The sequence below is a fragment of the Nycticebus coucang genome, chromosome 4 (genome assembly GCF_027406575.1).
Source record: "Nycticebus coucang isolate mNycCou1 chromosome 4, mNycCou1.pri, whole genome shotgun sequence".
NCBI classification, from domain to species: domain Eukaryota; kingdom Metazoa; phylum Chordata; class Mammalia; order Primates; family Lorisidae; genus Nycticebus; species Nycticebus coucang.
In genome coordinates this window covers 86,411,903-86,429,203 of record NC_069783.1, presented here as the reverse complement: position 1 = coordinate 86,429,203, position 17,301 = coordinate 86,411,903, and the positions used below count along the sequence as shown (strand labels likewise).

At 41.1% G+C, this 17,301-nt stretch overlaps 1 gene segment (V, D, J or C); it reads left to right on the top strand.

Moving 5' to 3' along the window:
• The window catches only part of LOC128584507 (immunoglobulin kappa variable 2-28-like), a 127,857-nt gene extending 114,897 nt beyond the window's left edge, over window positions 1–12,960 (top strand). The window contains 2 exon segments of the V gene segment in view: window positions 8,454–8,491; window positions 12,447–12,960. Of these exon segments, the coding sequence occupies window positions 8,454–8,491; window positions 12,447–12,769 (361 nt within the window).
• Window positions 12,961–17,301: the final 4,341 nt, after the last annotated feature.

Genomic DNA, 17,301 nt, shown 5'->3' with positions numbered 1-17,301 from the left:
GGATATCCTTCTTTGAACCAGCTTTATCACTGGCTGTTATATACATATATACCTAACACACAAATACAAACTTATGTGCACACACATACATACAAATCTATTAATGCTGGAAGATTACTAAATAAGATGCAAAACTTATTTCTGTCCTACTGAGCAATAAAACAACAGGCATTGGGTTTATCTTCTCTACAGTTAAGAATCATTTATCAATGGCTTATGCCTGTAATCCTAGCACTCTGGGATGCTGAGGAGGGCAGATCACTTGAGCTCATGAGTTCAAGACCAGCCTGAGCAAGAGCAAGACCCCATCTCTAAAAAAATAGCTGGGCATTGTGGTGGGCGCCTATAGTCCCAACTATTTGGGAGGCTAAGGCAAGAGGATTGCTTGAATCCAAGAGTTTGAGGTTGCTCTGAGCTATGATGCATGGCACTCTACTGAGGGTGACAAAATGAGACTCTGTCTCAAAAAAAAAAAAAAAAGAATCATTTATTAGGGTGCGGGGCATGGTAGTTCACGCCTATAATCTTAGTACTCTAGGAGGCTGTGGCAAGAGAATAGCTTGAGCCCAGGAGTTTGAAGTTGCAGTGAGCTATGATGACGCCACTATACTCTACCCAGGATGACAGAGTGAGGCTCTATCTCCCCCAAAAATGAATCATTTATCATTTTCATGGTAATCAGTTTTCTCTAGGTTAACACATAACTTTTTAAGAATCTAGTTTTAAATCTTTAGTAAATAGAAATCAAACAAATTTAATTTCTCTAGTAAATCAAATGACCTTTAAAAGACACATAGTCATCTTTTGGCATTATTTTTATTTTCAAGTTATAGATAACTTAACATTGATTATTCTTTATGACTTTTATATTTGGACTTGCTTGCCTCTTGATTTTTGATTCCCTTTTCATGAATTTTACTGGATTGGCTTAATTTTATTTGTCCATTTTTTTTCTTCTAGTGTTTCAGAAGTTTCTTATCTCATAGCTATTGAATGCTTGTTCATCCTTTTTATTTCAATCACTATTCGCACAGCCTGAAGCAGGAAGGCCAACCTGTCTGCACCCAGCACAGGTGACCAAGGTGTTATTCCACCTTTTCCTGCCTACTCCCTGATGACACTGAAGTATGTTTTTCCCAAGGCTTTATGGGAAAACTGAAGTTGGCTGTTTCAAGGACTCCTTCTATTTTTGCAATGGAATAAAAATTTGTAGATTCCAGTTATTCTATCAATTCAATTCCATGTTTTGTTTTGTTTAGTTTGAGACAGAGTCTCAAGCTGTCGCCCCAGGTAGAGTGTCTTTGCATCATCATAGCTTACAGCAACCTCCAAGCTCAAGCAATCCTCTTGCCCCAGTTTTTCTATTTTTAGTAGAGACAGGGTCTTGCTCTTGTTCGGGCTGGTCTCAAACTTGTGAGCTCAAGCAGTCCACCCACCTCAACACCCCAGAGTGCTAGGATTACAGGTGTGAGCCACCACACCTATCCTGAGTCCATGCTTTAAATCTCTGGAGTGTCCAAAGTGTTTTCCTTCTAATAGGACCTTTCATAATTCTTCAACCACAAAATAAATTTATTCTCAGTTTTATATTTTTTCTGTCATTGCAAAAGGAATTTTGAGAGAGTGGAGGACAGACACATTAAATTGAACTTAAAAGTCCAACTTACTCCTGTTTCAATCATGTTGGTTGGTTGTTTCTGTGGGCCTGCCCTCCTCCTGTTCTCCCTTCCAGGCTGGGAACTCTAGCCTCAGCCAGGATAATCAGGGCATCTGGAGGTCTGAAAAACCAAGCCCCATCTCATTGATTTCACAACTGCAGCCAGAGCTGGCCCAACCACAGTCCCCCAAGGACACGGGACTGGGTGCCAAGTAGGCAGGTGGGGAGGGAAGGGAGCTCCACGACAGAGCTTGAACGGCCCATCCCCTGTGCGGTATGCACCGGAAACCACAACACCCAATATGTAAATCTTAGCAGCTAAGCCTCTCTAAGGGTAGTAAGCTCTGACACAGTTGGTGCTGTCTTACTGAAGAAGTCAAAAAATACCTACAACCCTGCCATCCTCTTGAAAACAAGATGAGCCTCTTCATTTTCCAGAGTGGAACCAGAATCCTGGGTCGTGTTCTTGACTCATACATTTGCCCACAGCCAGACAAAGGACTTCAGTTCTTTCTGCCAGCACACCTTTCTTCAGAGATGAGAGAAACAGACCTGACATGATGAGGCAAAGCAGCAGTTATTTCTGAAATGACCTCCTTGGATTCCCTCTTTCCTGGCTAATGGGCCAGCTTTACCTCTGGGGATCCAGGACAAATATCCACTCGTGACACTCTAGCTGGGAGTACAGCAATTGATCAGGTTCTAAGAGCCACTGGCTGTGAGCCATGGAAGCTCCTTCTTTCCTTGTGGGATATCAGCATACATGAGTAAAAATGACAGAGTTAAAGTCCTTGGAGGAGTCAAGCTGCAGCTAAAAGAATCACCTTCTTCAGACCCCACCATGACCAATGAGCTGGGGAAAAAAAATACTGAACTACAGACTTGAAGATGGATATCAGATACACATATTCCAGAGCCAGGGAGGCCACCATCCTTCAAACCGTGCAAAGGGCAAAATTGTGCCCTTGTGTCCCCTGACATAGCAGGTAATCTGCTGTGTGTTAGTGATATAAAGGGATCTTCCTCAAATAGGCTAGTTAATTTTGTCAAATAAAAGGCAAAAGTTGATGTTTCTTGAAATTTTAGACCTGAAGAACAGTATTAAGATTATTTTCAGGATTATTTATATATATGCATTAAGGTACACTGGCTTTTTCTCTCTCTCCCTCCCTTCCTCCCCTTCTCCCTCCCTTCCTCCCCTTCTCTCTCCCTTCCTCCCCTTCTCCCTTCCTTCCTCTCCTTCTCCCTTCCTTCCTCCCCTTCTCTTTCCCTTCCTCTCCTTCTCCCTTCCTTCCTCCCCTTCTCCCTCCCTTTCTCCCCTCTCTCTCCCTTCCTCTCCTTCTCTCTCCCTTCCTCCCCTTCTCCCTCCCTTCCTCCCCTTCTCTCTCCCTTCCTCCCCTTCTCTCTCCCTTCCTCCCCTTCTCTCTCCCTTCCTCCCCTTCTCCCTCCCTTCCTCCCCTTCTCCCTCCCTTCCTCTCCTTCTCTCTCCCTTCTTCCCCTTCTCTCTCCCTTCCTCCCCTTCTCTCTCCCTTCCTCTCCTTCTCTCTCCCTTCCTCCCCTTCTCCCTCCCTTCCTCTCCTTCTCTCTCCCTTCTTCCCCTTCTCCCTCCCTTCCTCCCCTTCTCCCTCCCTTCCTCCCCTTCTCCCTCCCTTCCTCCCCTTCTCCCTCCCTTCCTCCCCTTCTCTCTCCCTTCCTCTCCTTCTCTCTCCCTTCTTCCCCTTCTCTCTCCCTTCCTCCCCTTCTCTCTCCCTTCCTCTCCTTCTCTCTCCCTTCCTCCCCTTCTCCCTCCCTTCCTCCCCTTCTCCCTCCCTTCCTCCCCTTCTCCCTCCCTTCCTCCCCTTCTCCCTCCCTTCCTCTCCTTCTCTCTCCCTTCCTCCCCTTCTCCCTCCCTTCCTCCCCTTCTCCCTCCCTTCCTCCCCTTCTCCCTCCCTTCCTCCCCTTCTCCCTCCCTTCCTCCCCTTCTCTCTCCCTTCCTCTCCTTCTCTCTCCCTTCTTCCCCTTCTCTCTCCCTTCCTCTCCTTCTCTCTCCCTTCCTCCCCTTCTCCCTCCCTTCCTCCCCTTCTCCCTCCCTTCCTCCCCTTCTCCCTCCCTTCCTCCCCTTCTCCCTCCCTTCCTCCCCTTCTCCCTCCCTTCCTCCCCTTCTCTCTCCCTTCCTCCCCTTCTCCCTCCCTTCCTCCCCTTCTCCCTCCCTCCTCCCCTTCTCTTTCCCTTCCTCTCCTTCTCCCTCCCTTCCTCCCCTTCTCCCTCCCTTCCTCCCCTTCTCCCTCCCTTCCTCCCCTTCTCCCTCCCTTCCTCCCCTTCTCCCTCCCTTCCTCCCCTTCTCTCTCCCTTCCTCCCCTTCTCCCTCCCTTCCTCCCCTTCTCCCTCCCTTCCTCCCCTTCTCCCTCCCTTCCTCCCCTTCTCTCTCCCTTCCTCCCCTTCTCCCTCCCTTCCTCCCCTTCTCCCTCCCTTCCTCCCCTTCTCCCTCCCTTCCTCCCCTTCTCCCTCCCTTCCTCCCCTTCTCTCTCCCTTCCTCTCCTTCTCTCTCCCTTCCTCCCCTTCTCTTTCCCTTCCTCTCCTTCTCTCTCTCCCCTCCACAGCAGTTTAGAATTTATTCTGAGAATCTGACTTTGCTGAGGATCAAACAGAAAGCTTCAGGGATGAGTTGGTGGACAGCTTCCTAAGATGGTCTATTTCCATCACTGTCATACATTAAATTCAAGAACCTGTCAGATCGTCTTACTGACACTTTGCCTTTCCTCACTACATTGATCTCATCCGTGTGCACCATAAACACTATAAAATAATAGTGCTCACCACTGCTTCTGAGACGTCTTTTGCTTTCGTGTAACAAACCACTCACATTCTGAGGATCTCAACCACTTCTCAGTGATCCATTTTATGTTACTACAAAGATCACAACAACAATTCCTAAGGATCACCACTGTGTGTGGCTGATAAAATAGTTTTTGCCACAATGGTTCTTCTAATAATCATCTTTTATTAGTAAGAAGTGCTACTTTGTAATAGTTAGTGGTTGCCCTGTCCATAGTATATCTTTTTCATTCTTATTTCTGCCACACACATCTACTTTTGAGTATTTCCTGTACAGAGCTAGGAAATCTCTCAACTTTTTTTGGCACTTTCAATTTAAAGATCATAGAAAAGTATTTGATCGGGCAGTGCCTGTGGCTCAGAGGTGTAGGGTGCAGGCCCCATATACTGGAGGTGGCGGGTTCAAACCCGGTCCTGGCCAAAAAAAAAAATAAAATAAAAGTGTTTGATTGATGAAACTTGTGCATGTGTGCATACACCACCTAAAAAGTTATATTTACACACTGCACAGGAATACTGAGAATGCTACCCAGCAACATCAGAGTTTACCTTTTTTCAAAATTAGTACAGCTTTATTTTTTCTAAACATTATAAACTTAACACATTTAATTAATTTTTTAAAAACCAAATAATCTAACATGCACATACAAAATAGAGGATAATATTAGTTTCTAGTTCATAGTTCATGGAGTCTTGGAGAAAAGTAAGTGTGGTCATCTACATACAGAAGAATAGAAAGGGAAAGTGTCGTCGTTGCCCCTCTGTAATCCCAGGAGCATGGTTTGCATATCCTTTAAGAATGAGATATAAAATCAGTTGAAATGGGATTATGACACCACACCACACTTACTGTTCAGGCCACTGACTGTGACTTTCCATGTGACTAGATGGAAAGCTACTTCATACATTGTTACTGATGTAAAGGAAACTTATTGGCTGTTTATGCTCCATTATAAAGTTTTAAAATAACTAGGTTAACCAAAGTCCTATTTGTAGATATTTTAGTTATTTTCCATCTTTAAACAACATTTCCATGCATGGTCTTATATATACAATCTAGGTATATGTATCCAGTCATTTCCAACCCTGAGACAGTCTAAGAAGTTCCCTTTTCCTTCCCCAACCCAAGCATTTCCTGCTGTGATGCTGCTTCTGTTGGGTGATTTTACTCCCAGAGTCAAATCTTTAGTATAGCACAGTTAGGTACATGGGCTCTGGGTTCAGATCCCAGCTCTGCCACTTACTGCCAATAGCCAGGCACTTGACCTCTTTTTTACACATACAAAATAGAGGATAATATTAGTTTCTAGTTTATAGTTCATGGAGTCTTGGAGAAAAGTAAGTGTGGTCATCTACATATATTGTCTGGCACTTTGTAAGTGCTCAGTAAATGTCAACCTTTATAATTGGTATTACATGTATCTTTACCAAGAAAATAACTTTTTATCCTATTAGGATCCATGTTAACTATGTTCTTGGTAGCTATTTTACACATTTAATTTCCACTTGCCAATTTTTCTCTTCTCTTTACCTCCAACTTGATCCCTTCCCTTCCTTAACTTCTAGTGATATCTATTGCTTATTCATTTCTTATTATCATTTCAAAATATTAGTCAAGTACAAATGTTTTTGTTACCTGGACACCTTGTATAATGCTTAAGTCAGGGCTTTTAGTGTGCCCACTGCTTTTTCTACTATTCAAGGCAACTAGCAAAGCTCCCAGTGACAGAATCAGATAAACCTACCCCTAATGTTTATATTAACAGCTAAAGTTTTCTCTTGTAAAACTTACTATTTCAGTGGTCAGTATTAGTCTTTGAACTATTATAATTTATCATCTCTGATCTGTTATTGATTTTCAATTATTCATTGTTTTATCATTCATTCTGAAAATGTTAGTTGAACATTTGCCAGGTGAAAATACTGGGCCTCCCGAACACAAGGCAAATAAAACACTAAAACACAATCTAGTAGAGTAAAAGAGAATTTCACGGCAGGTCAGAACAATTAGGCATTCTAGGCCCAGTGACCTGTCCCTGTTCTCTACAAAGTCAGTCACCTGCTTGGGTAAAATCTGAGAGAAGGTCTCTCTGCATTTTGAATATTGAAAGACAATGAGCTGTTCACAAGCTAACCCAGCTTGGCAAAGGTGTTTCTGAGCAGTTAGAGTATTTTGTAAAAGCTGGAGGCCATAGAAGAACTGTAAGGAGTTTAGGGTGGCAGGAGCAATGTATGGAAGGGGTTGGGTTCGGAGACAAACAAGACTACAATAAGCTGGACTCAAAACAAAAGGAGGTCTTCAGTGTCCTTGATGGAGTTACTGTGGAACACGATGGCATGCCACTAGGGTAGCTCCAAAGATGGCATGCCCCTGCTCATCTCAGTAAGACGTGAGCTCGGCCTTTCCTGTGTCAACAGACCAAGCAACCAAAGTCTACTTTTCTGCTCTGTTGTTCTTCATATTTGTGTACATGTCATTCGTAGCTAAATTCCAAACCACATTTCAAAGATATGTGCCTTGATTTGATACATATTTAGTCTGCCTTTTTGAAAGCAACATCACAGCAAAGAAGTTCAAATAGGAAGACAACATTTAATTAGACGCATTACTCGCTGAGAGTTCCATCATTACACCAAATGAAGTTTATCATTCACAAAAGTTCCCCACCCCATCCCAGGAAAACGTATAAAAAAGTGGCAATTTTTTTAACGTGCTTGCCTTTCTTTGTGATTTACATTCAGCTGCCATCCAAAAAATAAATAATGAGTAACAGAAATGGCAAGCTGCTAAAGTGGAGAGAGGCCATAAGGCCATAGACGTAAACATATTGTCTTTTGGGATTTTAGATCTCATCTAGGAAGAGAAACATGCTTTGTCAGAAAAGCCCCAGGGCTTCCACACCAGCTCTGAAAGGGAGCTAAGCCTCAGCAGCTGACCCAGAGCTCTGTTCCCCTTCAGTGAGAGGGTTTTTGTACAGTGAGCCGATGGGGAGCTCTCACTGTGGTGGACGTTCGGTAAAGGGACCAAGGTGGAAATCAAACGTGAGTAAAACCCAAACTTTCCTTTCTTGGTTGTCCGTGTCTTATGGTCTCTGGATCTATGAAGTGATCTATAAGCTGACTCTTTGCATCCAGATTGTGATATCCTCCAGGGCAAAATTAAAGATGAGGTTCTATAGGCAAACTTGAGAATTGATTGCATATTTTCTATGACTGCACTGGGTGAAAATAACTTGTCTAAGTGATAGCTTTGGAAATCTACTGGGGAGCACAATAATGTGTCTGGATGGAGCCTTCCTCACTTGTCAGAAGGAACATAGTTTTTGTACAGAGAGGAGGTTAAGGGAAACCACTGTGAGTACACTTTCGGCGCAGGCACCAAGGTGGAAATCAAACGTGAGTATTTTTTCCCACTCATTCTTCACCGTTTCTAATTGTTCCGATTGGTTTGTTTTTTGTTCCTTTGTGTGCATTTTTGTTAGTTGGATGCCAGGGATATAGCAAATTTCATTTCCAGGTTGGATACACAGGAGAGGAAATTATCCACAGGAGGCTAGCTGATGGCTAATTTTTAAGATTTCTAAATCAAAATAACTGAATTGGGAAAGGGGCTTACTGCCCTTTGGAGGTTTTTGTAGAGGGAGAAGTTAAAGGCAAATCATTCTGATTACTTTTGGCAAAGGGACCAAGCTAGAAATAAAATGTAAGTACATCTGTGCTCGATTCTTTGTGAGGTTTTCGTGTTCATATATCATTTGTGCTAGGTTGTGATATTTTGGTTAAATGATCTATTCCTAGTGGCTCAAAAGTGAATGACAGAATGTATGATAGCCAGCTTAAAAGCCGGGCAAACAGAAAAATTATTGGGTTTGTGAGGAGAATAGGATTTATGGGGAGGATGGGAAAGAAATAGCCAATCTGATTACGAAGGGCTTCAAAGGGAGGTTTTTGTTGAGGCGCGAGTATCAGAGTCCTCACTGTGGCTCACTTTCGGCCCAGGCACCAAGGTGGAGAGCAAACGTGAGTATTTTTTTCCACTCATTCTTCACCGTTTCTAATTGTTCTGATTGGTTTGCTTTTTGTTCCTTTGTGTGCATTTTTGTTAGTTGGATGCCAGGGATATAGCAAATTTCATTTCCAGGTTGGATACACAGGAGAGGAAACTATCCACAGGAGGCTAGCTACCGGTTAATTTTTAAGATTTCTAAATCAAAATAACTGAATTAGGAAAGGGGCTTACTGCCCTTTGAGGGAGGTTTTTGTAGGGGAGAAGTTAAGGAAGGGCACCACGCTGAAAGGAGAGCAGAAGTGCACTTTTCCAGTCTTCTTTCTTATAGAGTTGTGAATGGGGGGGGTTATGTTCGAGATATAAATCGAGGTCAATTCCGAAAAGAACAGGATTATTTCGAAAAATCAGATGAGTAAAGAACTGAAAATCAGTCCATCTCAAGGAAGAGCAGGTAGTCAATCGACACAGCACCTAAATTGCCGGATTTCCTCTGTATATCAGTCTAGTGATAACAGCAGCAAAAAGAAGCCTTTGTTGAGGGAAAAGCTATTAAGCTAAGGCTGTGTGGGTCTTCTTTGGCTGAGAGACACAATTAGATATTGCACATAAGTAATTTTTCTCTATTGCCTTCTGAAATTTGGGTCTAATTGCCAATATTAACTTGGAGAGGCTTAAATACAAGTTTTATGGGGATGGGTGAATGAGAGCATTTCAAATTTATCACCAACTGCAAAAGTTAGACTCAGCTTCAAAAATGGATTTGGAGACAAAAGGATTAAATTAATCTAAACCAAAAGACTCAAAGGGAAAAAAAATAGAGTAGTTGAAAAAGGAACCCTAGGAGTTCTAAAGGGCAAAAGTAAGTTTATTTTCATTCAATTTTGCCAAGTTTTGTATTGATTGTTTGCTCTTCGTATATGATATAGAAAAGTAGAAAAATGTATTTTGTAGTCTATTTTCTTTCTTCTGTCCAATAAATTATTTTATAACTATAAAAATCAATAGCATGCCCTAAGAAATAAGTGAGAGACTTTTTCAGGTATTACCTATTTTGTCATATAGAAGAGGCAGTTTAGTAGAAAATCAGCAATGTTATTTTTAGAATCTAAAATGAGTTATAGGGCGGCACTTGTGGCTCAGTGAGTAGGGCGCCGGTCCCATATGCCGGAGGTGGCAGGTTCAAACCCAGCCCCGGCCAAAAACCACAAAAAAATAAATAAATAAATAAAATGAGTTATAAACTGGCAAAATGATAGATTCTATAGAAATAAGGCCTTGGCAGATAATTCCTTTTTAAAAAATCCAATTTGATAATTCCTTTTTTAATAATCCAATTATTTCACTAAACATGAAATAATCACTTATAATGATGAAGACAGTTGTTCCCAAAAGCTCAGGTTCCAAGGTTAAATAAAAGAAAGAAATTAATTGCATTTTTAAATGCCTATGGATTTGTAGGAAAATAGAAAATATTTTGAAATGTATATTCTTTTATTACTCTCAGTTATTATTTATCCATATTTTATTACGCCAAGAAGGCCACGGCCAAGTCAGCGGTCTGCAGACGTGGCAGTGGTCTTCTTTCATGTTTGAATGACTTCTGTGGCCCTGCCACCGCACTCACAGGGCAGTGTATCCTAACAACTAAAGGACACAGCAATCTAGCGCTAGCCTGGTTAACTCTGCCATGGCCAGCTTTTCTGATACACAGTGGTACAAATAATTCCACTAACAGAGACAGGATAGAATTATAATGGGCAATGAGCTAACATGGGAAAAACAGTGAGAGAGCTGATTTATTAGAGATTTCAAAAGTAAAATTCACATTCATTATTGTATCTCATTAATGAAAATTTCTCTTAAGGAATTAGAAAGAACTTAATGCTTTTTTTGGTGCTATTTAATTATTTTAATATATACTCATAAAGTTTATTTCAGTAACAAGAGTTCAATTCAAAGAAAAAAATATATATGTATACAACTCTTTCCGGTTAAAATACACATCAGCAAAAATCAAATTTAATGCCAGCAGTCTAGCCACTCAGGTCTTCAGCAAATCACATTAAATACCATTAAGGTATATTAACTTATTAAAAATAAGACAAATTGGTGATGTGTTTTTACTTCAAAAATTTAACTGCCTGGGTAAGATTATATTGCAGTTGTAGAAAATAATCATATATAGATGTGATTAATAAAAACTTTTAAATGTATTTTCCAAGATCTTAATTCCGTAATAGAAAATTTTAATCTGGACATTTTAATTTTATAATTTGTAAAATAGTTTAATAATTTGTTATTGTTGATGTTATTTACCCTAGCTAATTTCAAAAGTGATATTTAAAAAGTATTATTTTGGTCTTCAACACCAGTTTAGGGCCCTTTTAAGGCTCTTTTAAAACTAATTAGAACTATTAAAAACTACTTCACTGCTTTAAACTATTTTAAAATAAGTTTAATACTTAAAAATTTTTTAAAGTGTTTTAAACTCTATTGAAAGCTAATAAGATACCTTGAAATAACTGCCATATCAAATATATTGTTTAATGTTTTAATTTTAAAATTTAAAGCTATCAGGAATTCACACAGACAGGAGTATCTTCCTAGAATGTTTTCTCCTGTTTATTTTCCAAAGATTATGTTACTTGCTGTCAAACCTATTTCCCACATTTATTTGAAAAAAAATTAGTAATAAAGGTTAAAAGAGAAGACAGTTATCAAACATAAAAATATTCAGTCTCTTCTATTGAACTGCTTGATTAATATTGAGTTTAGCTTTATAAAAACCTGTTCACATTATCTGTTCATTTCTCCCAGCACAGGATTCTTCTTTTTCTTTTTGAGACAGAGTCTCAGTCTGTTGCCCAGGCTAGAGTGCCCTGGCCTCAGCCTAGCTCACAAGAACCTTCTCAAACTATTAGGCTCAAGCAATCCTTCTGCCTTAGCTTCCTAAGAAGCTGGGACTACAGGCATCCGCCACAACATCCAGTTAATTTTTCTATTTTCAATAGAAATGAAGTCTCACTTTTGCTCAGGGTGGTTTTTAACTCCTAAACTCAGGGATCCTTTCACCTCTGCCTCCAAGAGTGTTAGGATTACAGGCATGAAGCCACCATGCCTGGTCTCAGCAAAGGATTCTTGATTTTTTTTTTTTTTTAGCTCTTGTTCTCCCACCTGAGGGCTTGAATACCCACATGGGGGAATTTCCAAGAGGCCATCTGCCAGCTGCTCAAGGTCAAAAGTAAAGTTAGCCACTTCCTCTTAGGCAGGTGGCCAACAGTTGACCCCTCCTGGTCTGGCCAAAAATCACCCCATGAGGTTGCAGGCCATCAGATCAGGGGCAGGTCTCACTCTGAGACCTTTATGAATGGGATGAGAGTTGCAGGCATGATCACAGAGGGCAGAAAAGTTGATATCCATCCTGGAAGAGATGTAGGGCCTGGGGCACAATACTGCGGTAGGGGGATTTGGCCAGCCAAGCCCAAGCAAGCCCTGGGGAGATCACAGCACAGTCGTAGGAGAGGCACAAGGGAAGTGAAAGCCAACATTACCGCTGCCTAGTCTTCCATAATGAGAGGCCACAGCCTGTTCTGACTTCGAAAGGAGGACAGAAAAAACAGCCTGTATTTCCTTGTCTAAATCATGAAGTTTACTACAGGTGGCAAAGAACACAGTTGAAAAAAAGAAAGGTAAGGTTAGAAAGCATGCAGAGGCATCAAAATGGCTTCAAAGAGTTCAAACAAAACCATTTAAAACTTTCATAAATGGTGGGGGGAGTCTAGGGGAAAACTCAAATCATCAAGATTATAAATATGCTTCCTGGCCCCATTGTTACAATTATACAGGATAAACATGCAGCTTTCTGTCTGTCTGTCCTAACACAGTCTGTAATCGTCCACAAACGAGGCACCCGGGTGAAGAACTTCTCTGTTACTTAAACATCATTCTCTGTGCTTTCGTCCTCAGGGGATGCGGCTCAGCCATCTGTCGTCCTGTTCCCACCAGCCCAGGAGGAGCTGAGCTCCGGAACTGTCTCTGTCTTGTGCACAATAACTGGCTTCTACCCCAAAGATATCAATGTCACTTGGAAGGTGGATAACGTCCCCCAGACAAATGATATCCAGAACAGCCTCTCAGAGCAGGACAGCAAAGACAACACCTTTAGCCTCAGCAGTATCCTGACATTGCCCACTCCAGAGTACAACCGCCACAGCACCTATGTCTGCGAGGTTGTTCATCAGAGCTTGAGCTCGCCCCTCACCAAGAGCTTCAATAGGCAAGCGTGTTAGAGGGAGAGGCCTCCCCGGCCCAGCATCAGCCCCTTCCCTGCGTAGGCCTTGGGACCTTCTCCCACAAGGGACCTACCCCTACTGCAGTCCTCCAGCACCTCTCCCCACATCATCCCCCTTCCTCCTTGGCTTTAATCATGCTAATATTTGGGGAGGAAATGAACGAATAAAGTTAATCTTTGCACCTGTGATTTCTCTCGCCTTCTTCATTTAATGGTTGTTACACATTGTTCTTTCCAATTACCCAATAAGACACTAAATATTTGGTTGCCCTAAAAATGCACCACCATTTATAAAAGTCATCCTCCATTCTACCTTGCCCTACTGTTCTCTGCAAGATACTCCTCTCTAAAACCTACAAAGCCACCGTCCTTACACCTCCACTCCCCCCTGCTCCACAAGCCCTCAGAGTCCTTTTCACAGCCTTAATAGTAACATGTTCTTTGATTCAACATACCCTGAGAATCTACCAAAGCAAACTTTTCAAAAGAAGAAAATAGCTGTAAAGAAAGTCATTGATTGCAATGTGATATAAAAATAACAAAATAATGAAAACTAAATAAACAAGGAATAGGAATATGTTTAAGTCCATCGTGGTACTTAGACTTAATGGAATATTATGCCTTCATCAGATCTTTTAAAATGTATTGAGGGACACCACTTTGCTGAGGACCATGCTGACCACTTTCCACAACTTAATTTAATTTTCACTACATTGTGAGGTTAAAAACATTCATTAAAGTTTGGTATGTCTGGCTCAGTGCCTGCAGCTCAGGCGGCTAAGGCACCAGCCACATACACCAGAGCTGGCAGGTTGGGCCTGCCAAACAACGACAACTATAACCAAAAAAATAGCCGGGCCTGCCAAACAACAACAACTATAACCAAAAAAATAGCCGGGCGTTGTGACAGGCTCCTGTCGACCCAGCTACGTGGGAGGCTGAGGCAAGAGAATCGCTTAAGCCCAAGAGTTGGAGGTTGCTGTGAGCTGTGACGCCACAGCACTCTACCAAGGGCGACAGCTTGAGGCACTGTCTCAAAAAAAAAAAAAAAAAGTTTGGTATGTCTTTCTTATAAAAACACTTAAGAGGCATAGATGGGACATTACAAAAAAAAACAAACATGCATTAAAGTGTTGGAAAGGTTGTATAAAGATGGGAGGTGTTCATATTCTGTAACTCAATCCTTCTCCTATGGATAGCCCTATTCACCAAGAAAAAACAAAAACTTATGCAAGAATGCTCAAAGAAGCTTTATTTATGAAAGCCAAAAATCTGAAATCACTCAAACGTCTACTAACAGTAGAATGGGTTGTTAAATTGTGGTATGTTTAATCCTATTCAATAAGGAGAATTAACAAACTACAACTTTGCCTAATAACATAATTGAATCTCATAAACAAAATGTTAAGCAAAAGAAACCAAATACAACATATGTTCTGTATGTTTTAATTCACATGAAGTTCAAAATTAGGTATAAATAAAATGAGAAATTGGGATGGGGATTACTCTTGACTGGGGGTGGGGCGAGGAGGTTGGAAGGCTGGGAGGGGACAAGAAGGGCTTCTGGGTGAGAATTTATTGAGTTGTACAATTATAACCTGTGCACTTTTCTTATATATGTTATACTTCAAAATAAGTTCACAACAAGAAATATCTTATGCCAAGTTTACATATAAGAGAGGCTGAAAGGAAAAAGTAATCGGCCAAGGCCACACAGCTGGTAGCTTGGAGGCTCAGGATCAAATCTCTACCTGCCTAACTGATCTCTGGAGCCCCTCTCCCTGTACTGTTCTGCCTCTCAGCACTCAAAGTGCTGAACAGAACAAGGGGTCAGATGTGCTGTTTTCCAGGGGTCTCCTCCTCCATTTAGCTAAGCAGAAGCTCAAATATATAGAAATGGAATGGAACAGACCTTCAGCAACGGGGCAAAGGACACTATTAGTCTTGTACAAATATTGGGAAACCACATGTGAAATCTTATGTGTTGGGGGGTTCACATATAATACCAACTTTGACTCTTCCCCCTTCTATGGGGCACCCTGGCCCTCCCCTACTCAGCTACTCACTGATGCAACACACCTTACTAAGCACCTTTCTAGCCTATAATCTGAACTAGATGTAAAAATAACTAAATAGCATTCCTTTCCTCAATTATCTTATACTCCAGTTTTCATGCTTTGTTTTCCTTCTTGACAGTACTGGGGCAGCAGAGACAGTCCTGAGAAAACTGGATAGGGAGATACTTTGCCATTCTGCTTCCTGAGAATAGTCTTCATTATCAAATTTTTGAAAACTTGGGAGATCGGAATAGAGTTAAGTATCTCTTCAAATGACATGAACTTACTCACCCTTTCCTGGGGACCAAATTCAACAAGCAAGAGCATATATAATCCAGCTATGAATTCAAAGTCTGGTCCCAGAAGGCAAAACTCTCAAACCAGACCCACCATTACCCAACCAAGGGTAAATATTGTGGGTTGAAATTGTGTCCATCAAAAACACATACTCAACTTCATAAATGTGACCTCATTCGGACATAGGGTCTTTGCAAGTGGAATTAAGTTAAAATGAGGTCATACTGAAATGTTGGTGAGAATGTAGTGAATACAGATCATTCATACATTGCTGGCAGGAATATATAATAGTAAGGCTACTCCAGAAAATATAGTAGTTTGTCAGTTTAAAAAAAAAAACTAAACAAAATATATCTACTATGTGACCCAAAAATTATACTCCTGGGAATTTACTCCCAAGAAATGAGGACCTATGTCAACACAAACATATCTATACATGATTGTGCATAGGCAGTAGTTTTGTTAGTAACAGCCAAAAACTGAAAAGAACTGATTCATTTCTGTATAAGTCACTGGTCAAACAAATTGTGATACATCCACACCATGGAATACTATGAAGCAATAAAAAGGAGCAAAGCATTGAGGCATGCAACAATGGGTAATTGTGAAGGACTTTGTACTTAGTGGAAAAAGTCAATCTCAAATGATCACATAGCATTTGTGATCCTAGGAGAGTTGATGGGACCACAAAGAAAGTGTCATAAGGGAGATCTTTTTGGTAGTGGAATATGTCTGTACCTTGATGGCAGTGGTGGGTAGACATGTAATAAAATGACACAGAACCATGTACATAGTGTTAAGGTCAAATTCTTGGTTTGAATATTGTATCATAATTATGTTAGAAGTAACCATTAAGAGGGACTATGTGCTGTTTAGTTAGAATAAAAATCAGTGTTCAGTGTCACAAGATTGGAGCAGTCTAACTGCTACCCCCTCACCCCCACCTCCATCTTCCCTCCTATCAGTCACCAACAATGACAGAAGAACAAAGGTGACCTGTCAGCCACTCACACTGACCGAGGACCCCTGGGTGTGCAATTCCTCTGTCACCCTGTGTGTAAGACAAAGAGCTGCACAGGTGACCTCACAGTGCTTTTCCATCAGAATGGGATCCTCTGTGGCTTCAAAAATGGACTGTAGCTTCCCATTTCAACATTTCAACTCTTTTTATTCTATAAAGTTGAAATTTTTTCAGAATTAGTCACGTCGCCTAGAGTTGACGCTAATACCTTTGCTCCCTTAAGTCCCTGAGAAAGTTGATAAGTTGAACATATTATTTCAGAGAAAAGAGGATGCATAAAGAAATTTCCTCCATACAGATGGAGAGAAAGAAATTGGGGAAAGAGGGGTAAAGGAAGGAAGAGAAAGAGAAAGCAAAGGCTGATGGATGGAGGATAAGAAATCAAACAGGAAAGGCAACGAGGAAGCCCAGGGAAGTGTCTGTTTACTTGATTGTTTGCTTTTACATTCTGCCTTGTTCCAGGTAATGACAATTCCAAGACCTAACTCTTCAACTATGTTCTTTCAGCCTAACAACTCTTTGTTCTCTGTTGAAACCTGGGCCCTCAGTGAGCTCATATGCATGTCAGGCCTTTTCATATTTCTATAGAAGGGGCCACTTGGCCGGAGCACCTGTACTGGGGAAGGAGTAAGAGGATTTTTGTAAGTTACCATTCCTTTTTACCACTCTATAGACTTCTAGTCAATTACCCTCCAGAAAATGTTCTCAATACTTTTGCAAATGTGGGCAAAGACATTATGATAATGAAAACCATAATTACATAGCCACCCAAGAATATGAATATACTAGGAATCAAGCATTTATGAGATATGAAATATTTTGTAGAAAGCGAAGAGATTGACTCATGAGTATTTATAAATACTCATGTTATTTATACAGTGTGACACAATGTGGGAACTGGAAAGAGGGAAGCCATTTTCAAGTGTCCCTCATGATGCTAGCAATGGTGGAGGATATAAAGTGGCCTGAGATAAAATCCACAGTCCTTGCCACTAATGCTCTTACAGTCTAATTACACAGTCAAATGCTGGACAAGGAAAGTGAACTAGCCCAATGAAACAGTAGCATCCAACAGGACAACAGTTTGAGGAAATGGGAGACTTATTAATAGTCTGTGGACCCAAATTCCAATTTATTCTTTCATTTAACAAGTAT